Below are 24,855 nucleotides of genomic sequence, written 5' to 3'. Positions count from 1 at the left end.
GGCTGGTTGGAGCGGACTGTCTGCCCAGGGTCGTGGGCTGCCCTGGTACCACGCTATGTGCCCTGGACCCCTGCCGGAGCTGTCAGAGCGCTGGGCCTCCTGGCTGCCCAAGAGCTGCTGCGGGGAGGGGCTGCCCTGGTGCCGAGCATCGTGTGGGCCCTTTGGGGTCCCTTATTCTACGTGATTCTCATAAGAATGTAGGGTTTATGTCTGAAGACATAGGCTCACAGGGGAACGTTCTGGAAAACAGAAGGTCTGTGACTTGGCTGCAGATCTACCAGAGACACGCGTGGAGCCTTCCTGCTGGCCTTGGTGGCCAGCCCCACAAAATGCAAACCAGGACACTCCATCCCTGGCCCCACTTATCCAAACTCCCTCCCCAAGAAGGGGTGTGAAAATAGCCAGAAGGGGCACGTACGGCCCCTACTGTGTCCAGGGAAGGGAGCCCGTGCCTGGCCTGGGGACCAGGTCCAAGCAAAAGGCACACTGGGGCCCTTCACAGACCGGAGCCCAGCATAAGTCCTCAGTCCTGTGATGAGCTCCCCGCCCTGATCCCCAGCCAGGGGTCAGATGGCCCCGCCAAGTCTCAGGACGCTGTGGGTGCCCCTGTATTTGGGGCCCTGGTCCGACACGGGGTGGGCTGGGGTCGGCCACACTGTGTGGCCGGGAGGCGGCCAAGCACTGTCGAGCTTGGAGACGCGCGTGTGGTTTTCGCACTGACAGCGTGGGCTCTCGTTGCAGGCCTGCAGGTACGGCCATGTGCAGCACCTAGAGCACCTGCTCTTCTACGGGGCGGACATGGCGGCCCAGAACGCCTCGGGGAACACGGCCCTGCACATCTGCGCCCTCTACAACCAGGTCAGTGGGGGCGTGCTGGGGGGTGCGTTCCCCTACACCCTGTCCGGCCATGTGGGCGCCCCCAGCGTGCTGTCTGGGTCAGCACAGGTGCCTTAACAGAGCCCTGCAGATGGGGCTCAAATAGCAGATGGTCCCGGAGGCCGGAGGTCCAAGATCAGGGTGCGGGCAGGTTCCGTTCCCAGTGAGAGCCCTTTCCTGGCTGCAGAGGCCGCCTGGGTCTGTGTCCTCACGTGGTGGGGAGCAAGCAAGAGCACTCGGGGGCCTCTTCTGACAAGGGCGCTGTCCCGTAGTCAGGACCCCCCCTCAGGACCTCACTGGACCACAACCCTTCCTCAAGGCCCATTTCCAAGATCCCTCACCGTAGGGGTTAAGGCTTCACGGAGGAATGCGGGGGGACACGTCCGGCCCCTGCAAGCTGCCATCTTCAGCTGCTTCTTTGAGAATGGGTTACCCCGTTAGAGCAAAGAGGAGCCGAGTCGCGGGGAAGAGAAGGGCACGGTCCCAGGGCTGGCGCGGGGCTTGAAAGCCAGATCTGCCCCCCCCCCCCAGGCCGCACCACCACACTGTCCGCTTCCAGACACGAGCTGGGGCACCGGGGATCCTCTAGCTTCCATCATCCCCGGTGGAAGGTGCAACTCTGCCCTCCCCCAGGTGGCCGTGAGCTGGGACGTGCGGGGTGGAGGGGCAAGGGCGTGGCTGACTGAGCCCCCGAGAGAGTTCTGGCACCCCGCCAGAGTGCACAGGACCAGCGTGCAGTGAAGACGAATTACCACCACCGCGTGTACAAACACGCTCCCAACAGGCTTTTTCTCTGTAACTGTGGTAACATACACACGACAGAAGCATTTACGGCTTGAACCACTTTGCGATGTTGTTCGGTGGCATTAAGCACGTTCACGTCACTGTGCCACCAGCAGCCCTAGCCATCTCTGGGACTTCCCATCGCCCCAACGGGAGCTGTCCTGAGAGACACCAACTCCCCGTCCCCTTCGCAGCCCCTGGCGCCCACCATCAACCTTCTGTCTGCACGGAGCTGACTCCTCTGGGGACCGCACCTGAGTGGGTTCCTGCAGCATTTGTCCTTTTACATCTGGTTTATTTCACGGAGCATAATGTCCTCAAGGTCCATCCGTGTGTCGCAGGTGTCGAATGTCCTTTCTTACGGCTCAGTAATATGTCATTATGTGGCTGGACCACATTTTGTTTCTCCATTCATCCCTTGATGGACACATGGATGCTTCCCCCTCTTGGCTGTTGTGAATAACGCTGCTGTGAACGTGGGTGTGCAAGTGTCTCTTTAAGACCCTGCTTTCATTTCAGGGGGGCGGGGGCTGTACCTAAAATTGGAACCCCAGTGTGAACAAAGAAAGCATGTACTTTTGGAAACCAAGGGGAGCTGGAGCTGAGCTTGTCTGGTGTGCCCTTGGGGGGGGGGGACATGACCCCTGGCCTCCAGCACTGTGACTCCTACATGGTGGGGGAGGCACCGTGGACCATGTGAGCGCCTTGCCGGTCCCACCGACAGGTATAGCGGGGGGGGCGAAGATAGTGGGGAGGCTCGCGGAGGCCGTGGGAAGGGTCTGGGGCTCCTGAGAGGGGTTGGGTTGCAGGAACTGCTTGGGGTAGGGGTGAGGGGTAGGGGAGGGTGGGTCAGTGTCCTTGAGGCTCAAGGTCAACATAACTCCTGGACACCAGTATCGAAGGTGTTCTCTGCTCCAGCTTTCTTTTCTTCTTGTCTCTCTGATTTCAAGGAACTTTGAGTCTGGAGGGTGGTGGGGTCTGGACACTATACTGAAGAGCTGAGCAGAATGTGGGGAGTTCCACCAACTGGAGGAACAGAGGGGAAATCTTCTGGGGGCCCCCAAGCTGCGTGCAGTTGGTCTTCTCTGCCATCGGCGGCATCTTCCCAGAAAAAAGCCCTGATGACATCTTTTTGGGTGAAATCTTCAGCCTTCGCCTTCACCTAAGTCCTTTCCCTGGCCCCTCCCAGACCCGCTCCTTCCAGCCACTTTACTTCCAGCTATGAAACCCTCCTAGATTCTTTGCCTTAGAAAACTCCTATGCATCCTTCAAGACCCAACTCAGATACCCTGCCCTTAGTCAAGCCTTCTCTTAATGAGCCCCTGAGAGCCTTAGCTGTACTGTTTGCTCTGTACCCTCCTCAAGATAACCAGGGTGAGCTGCCATTATTATGCCTCACCTGTTTTCCCTGCTGGCACCTGTCCCTCTTGGAGCCACCTTGTCAGACGCATAGATCACCATCTTTTAGGGTCTCTTCTGTGGCCGGCACAGGGGAGCAGCCCAGTCAGAGAGGGTCAGGGTAGTGTTTCAGCAGGGCTGCCGGCTTCTCCCTTAAGGCAAGCGTATCGGTGGGACGAGCGTGCAGCGGGGGCAGGCGGCTGCTCGGCGTTTCGGGATGTTGGGGTGGCTTTGTGAGCGTGGAGATGTCGAGCTGGGCCGCATTCAGAAAACACGCATCGTGAGACTTGGCTTTGGCTGGTAAAACATCTGTGCCGACATGTGCTTCTTAATCGCTGCCTTAGAGGGGAAAAGCATTCCTTCATTTTCCCCAGTAGATTTCAAGCATAATTTATCATGAATGAAAAAAAAACAGAAAAAAATGTTTTCTGTCACTTGAAATAATTGTGGACAAGACAGTCTTTGAAAGCGTTGTTGGTATTTTGTTAGGAAGGGTTCAAACAGTCTGGTAGTCCGCATTCTGACTTGTTGACGGAGCCAATATGACTGGCATCGTGCTGCCTGCCCCCCCATCTGTCCCCAGCCCTCGGCTGACGGCTTCGGGAAGACCCTCCCCCATGTGCCAAGACCCTCCCCCATGCGCCTTAGGAGTATTTTTCTTTTAGGTATTTTCTTTTAGGAGCAAGCATTTCCTGTAAAGGGCTACTTGGTAAATATTTTTGGCTCTGTGGGCCACATGGCCTTGGTCACAGCCACTCCACTCTGCCGCTGCGGCATGAACTCGGCCACAGACAGCACTAAGGTGAGCGTGGCCCTGTGCTGATCAAACTTTATTTGTAAAAGAGGTGACAGGCTGAGTTGGGCTGGGGGCCATACTTTGCCAAGCCTGGGTGGGGAAGACGGCATCGACACCCTCCCCAGACACACGTGTAGACAGACTCCCCGCTCCAAGGCTGAGTGACTTCCTCCCAGTTCGCCAGTGAGCTGGGGTAGATGTGTGAGAGCTGGCCCCTCTCCAGGGTCCTGGGATCAGTCTGCTGTTGCTCTAGGCGGTGTGCCTCTCCTCTGCGGCATGGTCAGCAACACAGCAGGGTCACGGTCTAGGCCACGTGGAGCCCTGTCCTCCCACGTCCGGCACGCACTGCACATCGTCCCTGGCCCGGGCCCCGTCCTCCCATGTCACCAATGTGTTGAGCTCCTCCTTTCTAGTCATGTGTACTTCACGTGGTGGCATCAGGCCCGGCTCAGTGCAGACAAGAGGAACCACTTTGCGCCTTTCAGCAGAAAGGGGTGTCAGAGGTCGCACATGCAGAGTACTCTGGGAAATCGTGCTGAAAAGTAGACTGTCCAGGGGTGGGGACGCAGTGTGGTAAAGTCGGAATAGGATTCAGGGAAAGGCATTGAGAAGCAGCCACAGTGAAATGGAGTTGCGGTGCAAGGAGGCATGGCCGTCCAGGCTCCGTGTGGCCTAGACCGTGGCCTTGCTGTGCTGTCGAGAGCACACTCCTGTCTCTTGGGCAATGAAATCTCCCATCTGCAATGTAGGGCTAATTCTACCTAGCTGCCAGGGTTGCTAAGAGGCTTAAAATAGAAAACAAACATATGGTATGTCTGCCACACCGTGGAGGCTCAGTTAAATGGTAGCTGTAATGCTGGTGGTGATGCTGCTGCTGATGGTGGTGATAATGGTGGTGATGGTGATGGTGATGGTAATCATGATGGTGGTGATGGTGATGATGGTGATGATGGTGGTGATGATGATGATGCTAGTGATGATGTGGTGATGATGATGTTGATGATGGTTGTGATGGTGGTGATGATGGTGATGATGGTAGTGATGATGATGGTGGTGATGGTGGTGCTGATGATGATGGTTGTGATGGTGGTGATGCTAGTGATGATGGTGGTGACGATGATGATGATGGTGATATTGATGGTGATGATGATGATGGTGGTGATGGTGATGATGCTAGTGATGATGTGGTGATGATGATGTTGATGTTGATGGTGATGATGGTGATGGTGGTGATAATGATGGTGATGATGGTGATGCTAGTGATGATGGTGGTGACGATGATGTTGATGGTGATGATGATGGTGATGATGATGGTGGTGATGGTGATGGTGATGGTGGTGATGATGATGGTGATGATGGTGCCAATGATGATGGCGATGTTGGTGCTGATGGTGCTGATAGTCCTGCTGCTGCTTTTTGCCTTGCCAAGCCTCTCCTTGTTAAATCTGAAAGCATCTAGATTTATGGATTTGATGTGTGTGTTTTATCAATTTTCAGCATTACTCATCTGCACACTTCTAATAAAATATACTGATCAGATATTCCCTTCTCTTATGAAATCAACTAATTAGGGCTTTGATTGTGAGCAGCAAGTTGTGTCTAACCTGCCGGGCCCTCAGCCCCTTGCCGGCTTTCCTGGAGACCCAGAGGGAAGGAGGTAGCCTGATGTTTGTTTTTCTGGCTTGGATAATGAAGGAAGGGAGGGGGTCTTAAATATCAAAGGTTTCTAGGCCAGGCCAACTTTTGGGGAGGATGGGAAGTGAACCCTGCCTCTGATTCCAGTGAGGCCCCCAGTAGGAAGAGACAGGCTGCGTCTCTGGCCCTGCTGGGGTCGGTGGAGCGCAGGTCCGCACGGTGGCTGCCTCCCCAGGGCCATCATGGGGGTTGTCATCCTCGGGGGCACTGGGGGTGTCATCTGGCGGAAGGAGGGCATCCACGTGGTCTTTCCCTTTAGATCCCCAGGGAGCTTTCAGTGGCTGCTGTTGGTTGACATTCTCTCCTACGGGTCAGGAGATGGAGGCTTGGTCCATGGCAGCCCGGCGGGTAAGCGGCGCAGCTGGGCTTCGAACCCGCCCTGTATTTCTTTGCCCCAAGGCTGCAGGGACCCTTGGCTGTGACCCTTGGCTGGGGTGGGTCCGGGGCTCCCCTGGGTGCAGGTCAGGTACAGGCGCTGTGGTCCGCGGCATGGTCAGGTGTGGTCTGTAGGGCGCTGCTCCTCCAAGGGGCGGGGTTCTAGCTGCTCTGGTGACACCCGTCTTCCTGTCCCTCCCTTGCCTCTTTACGGACAGCGGCATTTACGTCGTCTTAGATTTCTGTCTGCCTGCACAGGCGCGTGTCAGGGGATAATACAAACTGGAAACGGTTCTCAACTTACAATTTGGAGTATTTAATAAATCACGTCAGTGACATCACCTCCGTGCCGTGGAGATGAGAGCACCGGGTGGGACTTGGAAACCCAGAGTTAAAACCCTGGCTGTGGCCTTGACGGGGCCATTCTGGGCAAACCCGTAGCCCGCATCTGGTTGCCCTCTCGCGTTTCCTCCTCCGTCTGCCCGTTTCCTTGTGTCTAGACTCCGCTGACCTTCTCTGGGGGCTCCCGTGAGCTTCCCCCACCTGCCACCCCGTCAAGCTTCCATCTGTCCGCTGCCCCTGCACACCGCACGCCCCCATGGCCCATGTTATCTCCCATGCTGACCTCAGGCAGGCCTGTCTGTGGCCTTTGGTACCTTCTAGAAAACACCTCTGCCCTGAGCTCTGGCAGTGGGGCCCCCTGCCCCGCCGAGAGGCCTTGTAGAAACCTCCTCCCCACCGTGTGAATAGCCCCCTTCCCTCTGCAGCTTCCTGGAGTCCGGACTGCCCTCCTGCTCCGTGCCAGGCATCCCCGGCTCCCTGCTGCCCCTCCCACCCTTGCCCGGGCTCCTGGCATTTTCTCCCAGACAGCCACCGTTGCCCCCGACTGGCCATCCCTCTGGGCCGGCTTCTCTCTGATGCGCCTTCTGCAGACCCCAGAGTGGAGTTGTGCCGTGCAGATGGGCTGCTGTCCGGTGCTGGGAACGCCACGGCACACCGCTCTGGAGGCCTCTGCCCCCTTGCTCCCGCACCGGGACCCTTGCACTTCCTGTCCCTCTGTTGGGAACACTTCCCCCGATTGTCACCCAGCTCTTCCCTCGCCTCGGGCTGGCTTAGGGACCCGCTGCTGGGGGACGGGGGCTTCCCTGACCACCTGCCCTCACTCTCCCAGTCACACGTCTGCTCAGCGCTCTGCGTCCCCAGTGGCCAGAGGAGAACCCGGCCGGGCCGACCCTCCGTATCGACCGTTGTGTGCATGAAAGAATGTGCTTTCTGGGTCTGTTTCTTCGCGTATACGTTGAACGTGGTGGCGCCTGGGCTCCTGCAGGAGGTGGTGGCCCAGAGGGATGGTGAGCCCGGCTGGGGGCAGGGCAAGCCTAGAGAGCCTCGCCGAGGGGAGGAGGCTGTGGTAGTCCTCTTACGTGTCTCTGAAAATGTTGCCAAGAAGATAATTGGCAGAGGAAATGATACTCTTCCTGATGCTTTGGCTCTCAAAACAAAAAATGCGGACTGCTTCTCCGTCTACACTCGACTGACGGGTTTAAGCGGATGGAGACGCACTGTGGTGTATCACAGAAGAGGCCCCTCAGGGAGGACCTCGGCAGCCGGCAGCTGTGCGGGGGGACAGCCAGCTCCCCCGCGGCCACTTCTTGGTCATAGCGTTCTCTTTCGCTCCCTTTCCGCAGCCGTGGTTTTCCACTTAACCTTTCTGGGCCTCCGCTACCTTGTCTGTGAAATGGGCTTCCTGTCAGCCCCTAGTAGGGGTGCTGGATGGCAAAGCACACATGCGTGCACTCACACACACACGTGTGCACACATGCACACATTCCTGCATACATGTGTGCACACACCCACATAGGTGAGCATACACACGCCCGCACACGCATGCGCACCCACCCACACGTGCATACACACCTGCACACGCATGCGCACCCACCCGCACGTGCATACACACCTGCACACCCATGCGCACCCACCCACATGTGAATACACATGTATGCATAGACGTGCATACACACAGGTGCCTACACACACATACCCGCCCACACACACCCCCGCACATGTGCACACACTCCTGCACACATGTGCATACATGCATGCCTGCACACACATGTACACCCACACACACCCACCCCCCCCACGTGCACACACAAGGTGTAATTGTTATGAAACCAAGTGAACCGTTTGCCCTTTAGTTTTGTGATAGCTCTGGGCTGTGATCTCACGTGGAGTCTGGTAAACATGAGAGTCATGGACCGTGTCTCCGGCTTGGGTTATAGTGACTCACAGTCTTCCCTGGGTGGGAGGGGCCCTGGCTGGGTCCCACCTGGGAGGGCGTGAATGGCGGTGCCTGGCGAGCATTTATTCTTGCGTTGATGATGGGACTTTGCAGCGAGTGTCCTCTCTCTCTGTCTCTGTGTCTCTGCCGCTGTCTCTGTCTCTCTGTCTCCGTCTCTGTCCCTTGCTCTCACGTCTTCCTGCTCTAATTTGGGACCTACTGAGGCAGAGGTCACACCATACAGTTTGCCATCGGGAATACAGGATCCTGTGGATTGTTCATCCGTCCCCCGGTGGCGCAGCCATCAGCACCCAGGGCTAGGACCCTCCGTCACCCCACCCGGAGCCCCATTGGAGCTCCCGTTCCTTCCACCCCGTTCTGTCTGTGGGTGCCAGCTTCGTCCCCACTCTGCTTCCCCCGCTTTGCCTGTGCCTGTCTTTTCCTAGGTCACGGATCCCCTTCTGATCTGGGGCCGGGGCGCCCTGGGTGGTCACAGGTACCACGTTCAGGGTGGTCACGCCTGCTGTCTCTGCTCCGGACTCCACGGGGAAGGACGGGAGAACCGAGGTAGACTGTGCACCCGTGGCTGCTACTCTGCACGCCTCCAGCAGGCCTCCTGCTGCCTGGTGCATGGACACCGGTGTGCAAATAGTAGATGCTCGCTACACGACGGGGGCAGACTTATTTTCACTGTAAAAATACACAGTGAAGGACTATTGACTGCCTTTAAAAAAAAATAGAAATATAAAAATAATAACCAACGACTCCCCCCCCGCCTTTGACTCCCGAACGCTTTCTCCTTTGTGGGAAATCATGTCCTGGTCACTGGTACGCTCACCTCCAGACATGCTGTTTACTTTTCTACCACATAGAGGCTTTTCAAACATAAATGAAGTTACCCTGTGTTATTGTTCTGGGACTTTCTACTTGGCAAGTCTGCGCTTTCTACTTGGAAGTTCTTGGTGTATTTCTTTACAGGCTTTGTGGATCTCCCTTGTTTTTTCCTCCAACTTTCTGGGCAAAGAATGTTCTAGAATGCATTCCCACTGTCCCTTATTTTAGAACATTTATGCTGTCTTCAGGTTTTCTCTTTCTTCTTGTGTTTTCCTTCCGGTACTTCCCCCATCGTATATTTTATATGTCCATGCAAGGTGTTCTGTAGCACAGTCTTAGGGCGAATCGTTTGGCCATGGGATGCACGGGTTAGACACTTGTATAGATTCTGCCAAGTCTCCCCAAGTGTTTGCAAAAGTTAAGCCTCACCTGATAGGGTGCGGGGCCGTTCGCCCTCCTTCTCGCCACCCTGATGACTGGAGGGGCCCCCGGGGACCTCACGTGGGCACGTGCCCAACCCCCTGTGAGCTGAGCCTCTGAGTTGTCCCTTTGGAGCCCGTCTGTGCTGCCAACCCTCAAACAGGTTTCTCTTTCTCCGTCTGCAGGACAGCTGTGCCAGAGTGCTGCTCTTCCGGGGCGGGGACAAGGAGCAGAAGAACTACAACAGCCAGACCCCGTTCCAGGTAGGAGGGGCTCAAAGAGCCGGCATCCCCTGCCTGCGGGGTTGTGGGAGGACACGTGTGGAGGGCGTGAGGTGGGCCCGTCTCGCTGGGGACGTCGCCTGCGTTCAGAGGCTGCGCGCCCATGGCTCCATCCCTTCTTCGCGCCGGAGCTGCGGACACGTCTCAGTCTGTGGTTCTCTGCAGCGGCTCATCTTTGTGGGCTGTTGGAGGAGGCAGCTCTGGAAAGGCCTTCGTGACTCTGGGGAGGTGGCCTTTCGTCCTCTGGCACCCCCACGGGGCCTGTGGTCCCCGAGTGGAAGGGAGCAACCCCAGCCCAGCGTCGGCACGGTGCTCCATGGTGGGGTGCGAAGCTGCTGTCCTAATTCTGTTTAAATTATGGTAGAGTACGTATCACACAGCATTGACCGTTTTGACCGCTTCCAAGGGTGCGTTTCAGTGGCCGTAAGAACATTCCCGATGTTGTGCAAGCGTCACTACTATGTGCACTTCATCACCCCCAAACAGAACCCCACGCCCCCATACTCATCAGCAGTCGCTCCCCACTCTCCCCCGTCCCCGGGCCCCTGGCAGCCACGGATCCACTTGCTGTCCGTGGCTTTGCCGGTTCTGAGCATTTCATGGAGAAGGAACCGCACAATCGGAGACCTTCTGTGTCCGGCTGCTTTCCCTCCGCAGACCGGTTTCAGGGTCGTCCGTGGGGTGGCACGTGCCAGGGCTCCGTTCCTCTTTATGGCCGTGTAATATCCCATCACACGGACATGGGGCTCATCTGGTTTCGATGCAGCGGACCAGATGGTTTAGGTGGAAACGAATTTCTTTATGGCTAACGCGTTCAGTTATGGCGGTGCTTTTTGACCCTCAACGCTGTTCGGTATCTCCGCTGGATCGAAAATCCAAGTGCCTGTCGTTTTTATTCGGAAGTAATTTTGCATCTTCTTGACCTGAGAGAGGTCTTTAATGTAGAACTGACACGCACGGGTGGCTTTGCTGATACTCTTCTTAGGCCTTACTAATAAGTACAGCTTGGAAGTCTTGAAAATGAACCTGTTTAATCTAAAGACGCTGGGTGGAATGTCTAATAACTGCCGTTAACGTTCAGTTAGTTCGCTCGTGGCGGTGGGACTGGATTGTGGTTTCAGGTCTCGTGGCTTTCAGGCGGTTAGAGCAAAGTGGATCGTGGAAGTCACTTCCTGGTTTGTTCCTGGGTCTAGAAAGACTGCGGTTATGCTCCGGGGAAATGTCCTGTTGCCAGTGGTGATTAGAGGGAGCCGTGGCACCTTCCATTTCTTTGTGGCCATGTCTGCCCCTTTGGGCTTTGCTGTGGCTTGGTGGTGGTCTTGGTTTAAATATTTTTGCCACTAAATTATGCATTTCTTTGGTCCTCTTTTTTTTAAGTCAAAACATTGCTTTAATTGCTTAAAAAGGACAGCTAATGCCCTTTGATCCACGTTAAGCCCTTGGATAATACAGAAGGGCCGTTTCTGACCCTCTGGGGCAGGGCCTCATAACCGCCACTTGGCACTCCAGGGAAGTAGCCGTACAGGGCGTCTGGGACAGACGGCACAGAGGTGGCCTCCCAGTTGGTCCCTGCTGCTAAATCAGCACCCCAGGCAGTGATCCCCGGCAAGGGGCTCTCCTTCTACGGGAGTCCTGGCAGGATGCGTCGTACACGTTCCCAGCAGAGGTCCTGCACCCGCTCCAATGCAACGCCATCTGTCTCTATTTTGATAATCAATCAAGTGCCCAAATGGTTCTGGAAGCCAGTTATGCAAAATGCAGTTGAGTGACAGGACTTGGCACCCTGTGAAGGCTGCTCATGTGACAGGCAGCCTCAGAGCTGGGGGCGGGGGCTGCTCTGCAGGCCCGGATGAGCTCCGCTGATTCCGGGAGCTGGTTCCATCCCTCGTTGTCTCCCGCCTTCTCGGGCTGCAGCGACAGGGAGCTGTGATTCAGCCCACAGATCCGCGCCTGCACAGTGCCCGGCTCTCATTCTCGTTCACAGCGCCCGCCCCCCGTTATGGAAGAGGAGTCCCTTACTGTGGAGAGGGTGGGGGAGTGACGGCTTGCTGTGTTGTTTAAGGGGATCAGATGTGCTCCGTGCAAACGCTTGTGATCCTCGGCTGCTGTTCTGAGAAATCTTGGACCATTTCACGAGTTCATCTGGCCGAACATTTGCTTAATGATCTCATCCAAATGCTGAAACAGCAACATCAGCAACACTTTAGGACTTGAGGGAAAATGCAGATACGCAGCCCCCAGCCTCCCAGTCCCACTGAGTCAGAAATTCTAGGGCAGGGCTTCGTGCTCTGGGTTCTGAGGAGCCCTCTGGAAATCCTGGTGCCTGCGTGGGTTTGAGAATCCCGAGAGATGGTTTTTTAAGGAGAAGGAAGAGGAGGAGAAGCTCTTGCATTATTACTTGGGTGTGTGTTAGACGGTGATGCTGGCGGTGGGGATTGGCTTGGTCAGCTCGCGAGGCCGCAGCAGAGTACCACAGGAGAATACCACAGGCTGCGCGGCGTAAACAACACACATTTATTTTTGCAGTTTTGGAGGCTAGAAGTCTAAGGTCAAGGCGCCAGTAAATGTAGTTTCTGGTGAGGCCTCTCTTCATGCCTAATAGATGGCAAACTACTCACTGGCCTTTCCTCTGTGCATGCCCAGGATGGGAGGGGGTCTCTGCTGTCTCATCCTGTCCTTGTAGAAACAATTCTATCTGTTGGGGCCCCGCCCCTATGACAACATTTAACCTTAATTACCTCCCTAAAAGCCCTATCTCCAAATACCAACATATTGGGGGTTAAGATTTCACCATTTGAATTTGGAGGGGACAAAATTCAACCTATAAAGTGATGACGGTGGTAGTGGTGATAGTGATGAAAGTGGTGATGGTGATGGTGGTGGTGCTGACGATGGTGATGGTGGTGGTGGTGATGGTGATGATGTCGGTGGTAATGGTGATGATGGTGGTGGTGATGGTGATGATGGTGGTGATGATGGTGATGATGGTGATGATGGTGGTGCTGACGATGGTGATGATGGTGGTGCTGACGATGGTGATGATGGTGGTGCTGAAGATGGTGATGGTGGTGCTGACGATGGTGATGATGGTGATGATGATGGTGGTGATGGTGATGATGGTGGTGCTGACAATGGTGGTAATGGCAGTGATGATGGTTGATGATGGTGATGATGGTGGTGCTGACGATGGTGATGATGGTGCTGATGATTATGATGGTGATGATGATGGTGGTGGTGATGATGGTGATGGTGGTGCTGACAATGGTGATGATGGTCATGATGATGGTGATGATAGTGGTGCTGACAGTGGTGATGGTGGTGCTGACAATGGTGGTGATGGTGATGATGGTGGTGCTGATGATGGTGATGATGATGGTGGTGATGGTGATGATGGTGGTGCTGACTATGGTGATGATGGTGATGATGATGGTGGTGATGGTGATGATGATGGTGGTGATGGTGATGATGGTGGTGCTGATGATGGTGATGATGGTGACGATGATTGTGATGGTGACGATGATGATGGTGGTGATGATGGTGATGATGGCAGCGATGTTGATGAATCTTTCCTGTTGCACAGAATTTTAAAGCTCACAAATGCTCTTCTGAATATTCTCACTTGTTCAACAACCCAATGAAGTAGGAGGCATTTTTATTCCTAATTTATAGGCAAAATGGAATTCTAGAGAATTGGATGCATGGGAATGCAAAATAAATTAGTGGCCAAGTCTGTAGGCTCCAGGCCTCCTGCCCTCCAGTCCAGCGCTCCCAGGTCTGGAGTGAAGGAGGTGCTTCCCTCCCGCGTGGAGCATACCCTGCATCCTGGCGTGGCGTGAACTATATCAGGGATCCTTCGGGCTTTGGATTGCTCAGTCCAAGGGAACAAAGGAAAAAACCAAATGTGTCTTGATTCTGAAAACAGAACGGAGGAAGTCTGAAGACGCAGAAGTCTGTGTGAAGGCAGTGTGCAGCAACCGGGCAAGTTAGAGCAGCTGCGGCGCGCTTTGCCGTGCGAGCTTGGCGAGGTGTCACCCAGCCATCTATCCAGCCCTAGTGCGGCATGGCTGTGAAGGGGTTTTGCAGATGCGGTTACATCTACAGCCAGAGGACTTAGGGCAAAGGAGACAAACCCTCTGTAATGTGGATGGGCCTCGACTAATCAGTGGGAAGCCTTAAAAGGAAAAAAAGAAAAAAAAATGGGTTTCCCAGAGAAGACAAAGTTTTGCCTCAAGACTGTAACGTAGAAAGCCTGCCCGAGTTCCTAGCTTGCCGGCTTGTCCTACAAATTGTGGACTTGCCAGCCCCCACAATCGCACAAGCCAGATCCTTAAAATAATCTCTTAATTGTGCACGCGTGCGTGCACACACACACGTCCTGCTGGTCTGTTCCCCGCAGAACTCGGGCTGACACACAGGGGAGCGGATGAACCCTTCCTCCCTCCTGAAAGGGGCTTCCGTGGTGTTTCCAGCACCCGGTGTGCATATGAGGAGGTGGCCTTTCTCCCCACATGTGTCACAGTTGTCCCCCAGCTGCATTCAGCAGCTGCCGCCCAGATGTCCAGATGCAGAGAGCACACAGGGAATGGGGAGAATGGGACAAGGAGGGAGAGGCCTGTCTGGGGTCTGGTGTCCGGTGCTCATGGAGGCAGGAAGCGTGAGGACAGGGTGGGCGGGAAAGGCAGAAGCCGTGGCATGGAAGTCCTCTGGTGAAGGTGGAATGCAGTGGCTTTGGCGTGGCCTGCCTTTCAGTGGGCTCAGCTCTCTGCCCCGCCCACCACGGAGCCTTCCTCCTGTGGCTCCTCCCATGACTCGTGCTCCCACTGGACCCCGTGTTCCTCCTTGACCACCATGCTCGCCATACAAGCAGGAGAAAGGCCAAAGCAGGAAATGAGGAATTGAGTTTTAAACCCCAGGGTTGTGGCTGCCCCGTGGGAAGATGCCCGTAAGTTCTGTCTCGTGATGGTTCTCTGTGTCTTCAAGCTCTTCGTTCTGTGGTTCCTGGCCTGTGGCCTTGCATGTCCCCCGGGGGAGCCCTGAGCCCATGAAAGTGACCTCGTGTCTTTTCTGAAGCCGAAGCTGTCGTCCTTCAGACCCCGCGTCTCGTGTAATTGGCGTGGAGCTCACGTCGAGCTCACTCATTCCGCGGTGTAGACAGAGGGCTGGACCCCTCCTTCCAGTCGCTCACGATTCACGGTGGTGTGATGAGGACCCTGCTGAAGACCGCGTGCCCTCATTGAGGCAGCTGCTTCTGGGCTGGCGGCCAGGCCCGCGACAAAGGCAGTAGACGTTGTAGGGACGTCTGGTCTATGTTTGCACGTTTTCTGGGAAAATGAGTAAAGGAACTCAGCTGGCGCCTCTGTTCCTGATGCCCTCTGGGCCCTTTTCTCAATTGATTTCTTTGTTTAATGACTCAAAACCCAAACTGCTCGCTAGCGGCTCGTGTCATTGAAATCCACTTGGATTTTAGAGCACGGTCAGAATAGTTCCGTTTCTCCACAACCTTACTCCTCGTGCTGACATCGCGAGCGTGGTGCCAGGATCTCTCCTGTTGTGCCGTTTTTCATGCTGCAAGTGGTGGGAGTGGACATTGGGAAATTGCAAAGTTAGCGTAAGACGTCATTCCACGCGCACTCACACAGACGCACAGAGGACGGGCCACGAGACCACGGAGGGCTGCAGCCCGGGGACACCTGGAGCCCCGCACAGCTGGAGGAGCAGGAAGGACCCTGCCCCAGCGCCTCTGGAGCGAGCGCAGCCCTGCCTACACCGGGGTTCTAGACTTCTGGCCTCCAGATGGGGAATCAGTTCCTGTTGTTGTGGCCACTCGCCCGGGACCCTCAGGCAGCCCCTTCCTACACCTTTGAAATGGGGATAATTACAGCAGTTGAGGGGCATAGAGGGTAGGGAGCGGGGCTCCCTGGGGGAGGTCTGAGGGTGCTGTGGGCGTGGCCTGCTGTCATCAGTGGCACGCTGAGCGGGAGCAGGCCAGCCTCGGGGGCCGGGGAGCAGGGCTGGATCCGCAGCCGAGGGTCCCAGGAGACACGCCAGGGGATGCCACGCCTGGGGACGTCGGACACTTGAGGCTTCCCTCCATTCCTTACCCTTACTGCGCGTGTTCTGGGAGAAGCGGCGCCAGGACCCTCGCAGATGATGGAGAGTTTGTGGGTTTTTCATCTCAGCCCGGCTACAGTGAATGATGAAACACTTAATTTTTTTCTGTCCAACCAGATCCTGTTCTCATTTCTCTTTTCTTCTTGCGGTGTGTCTGTCTAGTGTGCTCAGCAGCGGCTCACCAAGGCGGGACCTGGGTGCCGCGGGTACCTGACACCGTGTGACCCGCTGACCCTCCGGAGGGCACCCAGGGCACCTGCTCTCACTTACCCTGTGGCTGGAATCGGCTACTGTTTAACTGTTTGCCGCGTGCCAGCCAGAGGGGATCTCACCCCCGAGCGTCTGTGGCCTGCCCAGAGTTTTTAAAAAAAGAAATCCTTTGCAAACATTTAAATACCCAGGAATTTCGTATAAAAATTCAGACTTCCAGCTTCTCTTGAAAAATTAGGAAAGACAGCCTTTATGTGACTTGGCATTTGACTAGGGTTGGGGTCCCCTGCCCTGCCGCTTGGGGAAGGTGTATGTTTCCAGCTTCCACAGCCCCCCCACCCCTCTCTGCTCACCCTGGCCCACCTCTTCTACCCTGTGGCCTTCTACCCCTCCACGCCCTGCAGCCTGTCACCCCTGAGCAGGACGAGCATTTGGACAAGCCATTTATTTACACACAACTTCCTTTTAAGTTTTTCTGTAAGTCTCATCTGGGATTCAGACTCTGTGTTCCATAGAAACAAGCACATGGAAATTGTATTTCTAGGTTAGGGTCTAGAGACCTGGGTAACTGGAAATGTTTGGGCTGGAACACTGTGAATATCTGTGATGAGAATAATCGGGTTTCAAGTTCATTATTTCGAGCAGCACACAGAGTTCCCAGTAAGAGCCGCACTCTGTTCTGGGCGCTGGGGAACACATCGGTGAGCAAAACAACAGCCCTGTTCTCTCAGGGTGCACGCCAGCCAGACTGGTAATTCACAAGGAAAGAGATAAACACGTAACAGGTCCGAGTTGGTAAATAAAGTGAAGAACAGTGAAGCAGACAGAGGGCCGGAGAGAAATGGGGGAGGGTCTTTCATGATGGGGACCTCGCATGGCCTCAGACACCGAGCAGAGACCTGGGAAAAGGCAGGGAGAAAGTGGGCCATGTGGGTCCCTGGGGGGAGTCTTCCAGGGTCTGGAACCAGCACGTGCAAAGGCCCTGGGGTCAGAGTGCACCTGGTGTGTTTGAAGAGCAGCAAGGAAGCCAGCGGGCCAGAAATCAGGGCTGGGCAGAGACCAACACCTACACCAGGATGTCGGACTCAAGAGGGGCCACGTGACACGCACGGACTTCAGGTTTGGCTGAGTCAGATGTGCGGGGCAACAGGGCAGAAGGAGACTAACGTGCGCACTAACCTATCCAGCCAGTGACAGTCAGGATCTGAGTGTTGCCTTCAGGAGGTGAGCCACGTAGAAGAAATCTTGCAGAGATTCTTAGCTCGGATTCTGGATTCGGCAAAATATTCTAGAGCTGTGCTGACCAACATGGTGGCCACAGCGTGCGTGCGGATCCCTACATTTAATTATAGTTGAATAGAATTTAAAGTTCGGTTGCTTGTACTCCAGGGGCTCTGCGCCCACCGTGTTGGACCGCGGTGTTCTAGAAGCGATGGTTGCTCAGCCCAGGTGGTCAGCGTTGTTTCTTTCTGTCTGTGCACCGTGGGGTGACCTTTACCCTTTAGATGGCACGAGTGGCAGTGTGGGGGAAGGGTGCCCCATGAATGGGACCAGTTTGGGGCCAGGATGATTTTCCTGGTGAATTGGTTAATTGAGCAAGACTGCAGAAGGGGTCGTGATGTGGAGCAATCCTGGGAAGGAGCTGGCTTGAGGTCAGACTCCTGGAGCCCCAAGGGCGCCCCCGAGAGTGCACCACAGGCACCTGTGGGAGGAAAAGGGGGCAGGGCATTGGTCCCCCTGACTCCTCCCCAGGGACACGTGGGACAGGCCGGGGTGGGGCCCAGAGGGGTCTACAGGCGCTGCTCTCCCTGAGCTGAGAAAAGCACGCTTGCTCCCCAGGTCGATGTGTGTGAGGGTCAGGAAGGTTCCTGAGCACCTTCCACCAGATTGTAAGCACGCAGGAGACATGGTCAGCAGTCCTCAGCACCAGGAAGAGGAGAAGAAAGAGGTCAAGAGAATTAGGGAACCCGGAAGCAGGTGGGCAGATGACAACTGTCCTCACGGCATGGGGAAATCCCCTGCCTGCCTTCAGTGGAAAGAGCCGGGGCCCAGCCAGATCTCACATCAGGACTGCAGAAAGCCGGCTCACGGAGGCCAGGCGCTGCCGTGTTGAGGATGCAGATGGGGCTGGAAGTGGGTGCACTGGTTAAATGTGCCGTGACCTGCCAGGCCCGTGTGAGCCGACTTGTGGGGACCTCGCCGGCCTCACACCTCCTGAGTCCCTCTCCTGACTTGCTCACTCTGCCCCAGATGCCCAGACATCTGGCTTTTTTCAAGCACAGCAAACATGTCCCTGCCCCAGGGCCTTTGCACTTGCTGTCACCTCTGGGCATGGAACCCTTACCCCGTGTGTGCTGTGTTTCACCCCCCCTGTGAAAGCAGCCTGTGGGTCCTCCTGCTGACCGGAGAAGCCCACCCCCAGAGCCTCCATTCTGTGTGCACGCCTCATGTGGAAACTAGGGCTGGCTCAGGGAAACCACAGCGTCAAAGGGAGACACTGAACAAGCAGGAATAGGGATGCCGGACAGAACCTGAGAAACTCAGAGCCCAGAAGGGAACTTGGAGAATACACACAGCATCCTCGGCGCATGAAGGGAGGAGGCAGCATGTGTGCCGTGGGGCATGCGAGGGGCTCTCGGAAGTTATTAACGACGGCCAACCTCTGACAGCAGCAGCATTCAGGAGGAGCCTGAGGAGGTGGGCCAGGGAATGGGGACGTGAGAAAGTTCAAGGAGGCACCACTTGGGCCGGACATCTGAATGATGGCATTTCCAGAAGAAGCAGGAAAAAGGAAGAAATTAGCTGAGAGGTCATTCGAGACAATACCACCCACCAGGACCTGAGATTCCCAATCGAAAAGGCCCCTGAATTTCCAGGGTGACACGTGAGCCAAGGCCCACGGCCAGGACGGGTCACGAGAGCCCAGAATGTTGGGAATAAAAATGAAAACATGGAGAGGAGGAGTTAAGATGGTGGAGGAGTAGGAGACACCGTTTTCAGTCGGTCCCCCGAGTCGAGCTGGATAGGTACCAGACCAGCCTAAACAACCACGGAATCAGCCTGAGACGCAGGAAGACGCATCTGGATCTCTACAAATGAACATCTCCAGCGCTGAGTATTGAGGTACGAAGCGGGGAGCCATGAAACCGCGCACAGATATCGGAAGATAAACGGAAGGGGGAGGGAGCCGCCGTGTCCGGGCGCCGGGAAGCGGTAGCCACCTGCACGGGGGAGCGGGCGGGCTCATGGTCGGCACCCGCAAAACAGCAGACTGAGACCGTGAGCCGGGTGCGCGTGCCACCAGGCATCTCGCGGAACACCGGAATCCCGGTGCGCTCACTGGATCCAGACTGAGACCGGGAGATCCGGGAGCGCGCGCAGGGCGGCCGGTGGCTGGCGGCATTAGAAACACAAAGGACAGAGACGCGCCGGCCCTGGAAGTGAGGGCAGGGACGCCGGGTGTGGGGCGCACATCCCGGACGCTGCTGGGTTGAGCAGCACCAACAGAAACAGAGTTAAAGTGGCCAGAACGTTAGTAGAGAACGGGCCGCAATCCCTCTGTTCTGAGACAGAGGCTGAAATTCGGCCGCTGCTGCTCTGACTCTCAGAAGAGGCACAGCAAACCGCCAGGGAAAGCCGCCAGAGAACAAAAGCCTGGAAATACCAGCTCAGAGAGTGCTCTATCCCCATCTCCCTCGCAGGGACACGGAGACTGCCCCAAACAAGGTTGCCCTGAGTATCGGGCGCTGCAGGCCTCCCCTGAACACAGAAGGCAGGCTGAAAAATCAAGAGCCTACAACCCAGTGCCTGGGTGCTTAGTCATTGAGCGCCTGCCTCGGCTTAGGGCGTGATCCCTGCCTGAAAGGAGTCCCCACGCGGGTCTTCCTCCGCTGGGAGCCTGCTTCTTCCTCTCCCATAGCCCCCCTGCTTCCCCTGTTCTCGCTGGTTGGCTGTCACATAAATAAATAAATAAAATCTTTAAAGAAGAACACATCCCTAAGATCCCTATAAACAGCAAGCACGGCTCTGGACCCAGTCAATAATTTGGGCTCTGAAACCCGCAACCTCTCCTCATCAGAATGACAAGAAGAGAAGCCCCCCCCAGCAAAGAAAAGATTAGTGAGTTCTGCCACAGAAATAATGGATATGGATGTAACCAAATTATCAGAAATGGAATTCAGAGTAACGATGGTCAAAATGATGAGTAGAATTGAAAACTATTAATCTAAAAGGTTACTGAGAATATAGAACTTTAAGGACAGAAATGAGAGAGCGAATCTGACAGAAATTAAAAATTCAAGAGCCAAATGCATAAAACTAGAGGCTCTGACGGCCAGGTCGCAGAAGTAGAGAAAGGTGTTATGAATTGGAGGATGGGTTAATAGAGGAAAAATGAAAATAGAAGATGGTCTTAAAAATCCACGCCCACAAATGTAGGTTACGGAGATTACTGACTCAACGAAAGCGATCCAACGTTAGAATCATCGGCATCCCCAGGGGTGGAGAAAAACAGAATTAGAAGAGACATGTTATTTGAACAATTAGCTGAAAACTTCCCTAATTCCAGCAAGGAAACAAACATTCGCGGGGTTCAAGAGGCAGAGAGGACCCTCCCAAGCTCTCCGACCACGACAAAACCTACGCCACGTCACGCCACAGTACTAAGAATATAGAGATCCAAGGATACAGTATTGAAAGCAGCCAGGCAAAGAAATTTCTACAAGTACTCAAGGCATCAGAATTACGTCAGACCTTGCTCACACAGACCTGAACAGAGAGAAAGGTTGGGGAGCACATTAAAGCTCTTTCAGAGAAAAACATGCAGCCAAGGATCCTTATCCAGCAAGGCGCTGTCATTCAGAATTGATGGAGAAATAAAGAGACATTTCAGAATCGACAGTCACTAGCCACTTTCAGAACTATGAAACCAGCCCTACAGGAGACATTACGGGGGTGCGATAAAAGCAAAAAGGCCCCAAGAGAGATACAGAACAGAAAGTCACAGCTAATACAAACACAAAGACTTTACTGGCAACATGGCATCATTAAATCATATCTCTCAGTGATCAGTCTTAATGTAATGGTTTGAACCATCCCATAAACACCACAGGTTGCAGATTGGATAAAAAGAAATGACCCATCCATTTGCTGTCTACAAGAGACTCATTTCAACCCAAAGATGCATTCAGACTGAGAGGCATGTGGAGTACCATCTTTCACTTTAAATGGACCTCAAAAGAAAGCTGGGGTAGCAATTTCATATCAGATAAATTGATTTTAAACTACAGACTAGTGCTAGAGACGCAGAAGGGCACTATATTATTCTTATGAAGTATTCAACAAGTGGATATGACAATTATAATATATGCCCCCAACAGGAGCAGCAAGATACACAAGCCAACTCTAACCAGAATAAAGAGACATATAAATAAAAATACATTAATAGTAGGGACCTCAACACTCCACTATCAGAAATAGACAGAACACCCTGGCAAAAACTACAAAGAATCAAAGGCTTTAATGCCATACTGACAAGTTGACCTCATAGATATATAGAACACTACACCCCAGAACCAAAGAACTATCTCATTCTAATGCCCATGGAATGCTTCTCAAGAATAGACCATGTTCTGGGACACAAAACAGGTCTCACCGATACTGAAAGATTGAAATTATCCTGCATATTCTCTTCAGACCACAACGCTCTGAAATTGAGCTCAGCAACCCACAAGGAAAATTTGGAAGAAACTCAAACACTTGGAGACTAAGAACCATCCTGCTCAGGAATGACTCGATAAACCAGGAAATCAAAAAAATCAAATTAAACAATTTATGGAGACCAATGAGAATTAAAATACAACAGTCCAAAACCTATGGGATTCTGCAAAGGCAGTCCTATGGGAAATACATAGCCATCCAAGCCTCACTCAAAGAATAGAAAAAAATCTAAAAGGCAGTTTTTATATTCACCCTGGCTGGAACAGCAACAGAGGGACAGGCCTAATCCACTGACGCAGGAAGCAGTTGACCAAAATTGTGCTGAAATCAATCAAGCAGAAACCATACAGTAGAGCAGATCAACAGGACTAGAAGCTGGTTCTTGGAGAGAATCAATAAAATTGACAGACCACTGGCAAGACTTATCCAAAAGAAAAGAGAAAGGACCCAGATTATTAAAATTATGAATGAAAAAGGAGAGGTCACGACGAGCACCATTGAAATTGAAGGATTATTAGGAAATTTTTATCCACAGCTATATGCCAATAAACTACAATCTGGAAGAGATGGAATCCTTCCTGAAACCTATAAACTACCAAGATTGAAACAGGAAGAAATTGATTTAAACAGGCCAATTAATTATGAAGAAATTGAGTCAGTGATAAACAACCTTCCAAATAACAAAACTCCAGGCCCGACGGTTTTCCTGGGGAATTCTTCCAAACATTCAAAGAAGAAATAATACCTATTCTCCTAAAGCTATTTTCTCTAAAATAGAAACAGAAGGAAAGCTGTCAAACTCATTTCATGAGGCCAATATTAGCTTGATCCTCAAAACCAGGCAAAGACGCCTTTCAAAAGGGAGAATTACAGACCGATCTCCTAATGAATATGGACGACCTAAAACTCAACAAGAACTTCTATAATAGAATCCAACAGTACATAACAAGGATTATCCATCCGATCAAGGGATTCATACCTGGGATAAGCGTGGTTCAATATTCGCAAATCAATCAGCTGATACATCATATCAACAAGAAAAGACTCAGGAACCATATGATCCTCTCAAATGGAAACATGCATTTGACAAAATACAGCATCCTTTCCTGATTAAAACCCTTCAGAGGTAGGAATAGAAGGTACATTTCTCAATCTCATAAAAGCCATCTGTGAAAGCCTACTGCAAATATGTATTTCTAATGGGAAAAGCTGAAGCCTTTCCTTAAGATCAGAACTCGACTAAGGATGCCCACTTTCGCCACTATTATTCAACGTAGTACTAGAAGTCCTTGCAACAGCAATCAGACACAAAAAGTGACCTCAAAGGTATTCAAATCGCAAAGAAGAAGTCAAAATGTCTCTCTTTGCAGATGACATGATACTCTATATGGAAAACCCAAAAGAAGCCACTCCCAAACTATTAGAAGTTATAGAATAATCAGTAACGGCATGGATACAGAATCAATGCTCAGAAATCAGTTGCATTTCTATACACAAATAACGAGACCGAAGAAAGAGAAATTAGGGAATCCATCCCATTTACAATAGCACCAAAACCATACATTACCTTGAAATTAACTTAACCAGAGACGTAAAGGACCTATATTCTAGAAACTATAAATCACTCTTGAAAGACATTGAGGAAGACATAAAAGATGGAAAGATATTCCATGCTCATGGATCGGAAGAATTAATATAGTTAAAATGTCCATGCTACCCAGAGCAATCTACACTTTCATGCGTATCCCGATCAAAATACCGAGGACATTTTTCAAAGAACTGTAACAAATAGTCCTGAAATTTGTATGGAAACAGAAAAGGCCCCAATCTCCAAGGAACTGTTGAAAAGGAAAACAAAGCTGGGGGCATCACAATGCCGGATTTCAGCTGTACTACAAAGCTGTGATCACAAAGACAGCATGGTACTGGCACAAAAACAGACACATAGACTAATGGAACAGAATAGAGAGCTCCAGAAATGGACCCCGGCTCTTTGGGCAACTAATCTTTGATAAAGCAGGAAAACATCCGTGGGAAAAGACAGTCTCTTCAATAAATGGTGCTGGAAAATTGACAGCTACATGCAAGAGAATGAAACTTACTCACTATCTCCACACCATACACAAAAATAAACTCCAAATGGATGAAAGACCTCGATGAGACAGGAATCCATCAAAATTCTAGAGGAGAACAATAGGCAACAACCTCTATGACATCAGGCCAAAGCAACCTTTTTCATGAAACATCCCCAAAGGCAAGAGAAACAAAAGATAAAATGAATGTATGGGACTTCATCAAGATTAAAAGTTTCTGCACAGCCAAGAAACAGTCAGAAAAACTAAGAGGCAGCCCACGGAATGGGAGAATATATTTGCAAATGACACTAGATAAAGGACTGGTATCCAAGATCTACAAAGAACTTCTCAAACTCAATACACGAAACAAATAAACAAATCAAAAAATGGGCAGAAGATATGAACAGACACTTTTCCAATGAAGACATACAAATGGCTAACAGACACATGAAAAAATGTTCAAAATCATTAGCCATCAAGGAAATTCAAATCAAAACCACACGGATACCACCTTCGCCTAGTTAGAATGGCAAAATAGAAAGGAAGAAACAAACAATTGTTGGAGAGGATGTGGAGAAAGGGATCCTCTCCACATTGTTGGGGAATGCAAGTTGGTACAGCCACTCTGAAAACAGTGTGGAGGTCCCTTAAAAGTTAAAATTGAGCTACCCCTATGATCCAGCCATTGCACTCACTGGGTATTTACTCCAAAGATACAGACGTAGGAAGAGAAGGGCCATGCACCCCAATGTTCATAGCAGCAATGTCCACAATAGCTAAATCGTGGAAGGAGCCGAGATGCCCTTCAACAGATGACTGGTTTAAGAAGTTGTGGTCCATATATACAATGGAATATTACTCAGCTATCAGAAAGAACGATTTCTCAACATTTGCTACAACATGGACGGGACTGGAGGAGATAATGCTAAGTGAAATAAGTCAAGCAGAGAAAGACAATTATCATATGGTTTCTCTCATCTATGGAACATAAGAACTAGGATGATC

General features: G+C 52.7%; 1 protein-coding gene across 1 annotated transcript in view; it reads left to right on the top strand.

The window, feature by feature from the left end:
* The window catches only part of SHANK2 (SH3 and multiple ankyrin repeat domains 2), a 472,550-nt gene that overhangs the window by 91,819 nt on the left and 355,876 nt on the right, over window positions 1-24,855 (top strand). The window contains exons 8-9 of the mRNA XM_040639603.1: window positions 742-858; window positions 9,641-9,718. Coding sequence (XP_040495537.1) covers window positions 742-858; window positions 9,641-9,718 — 195 coding nt within the window. The remainder of the gene's footprint in view (window positions 1-741; window positions 859-9,640; window positions 9,719-24,855) is intronic.

Source organism: Ursus maritimus, unplaced genomic scaffold (assembly GCF_017311325.1).
Source record: "Ursus maritimus isolate PB19 unplaced genomic scaffold, ASM1731132v1 scaffold_23, whole genome shotgun sequence".
Lineage (NCBI taxonomy): Eukaryota > Metazoa > Chordata > Mammalia > Carnivora > Ursidae > Ursus > Ursus maritimus.
The sequence above is the reverse complement of the archived record's forward strand: the minus strand, read 5'-3'. Positions and strand labels throughout refer to the sequence as shown.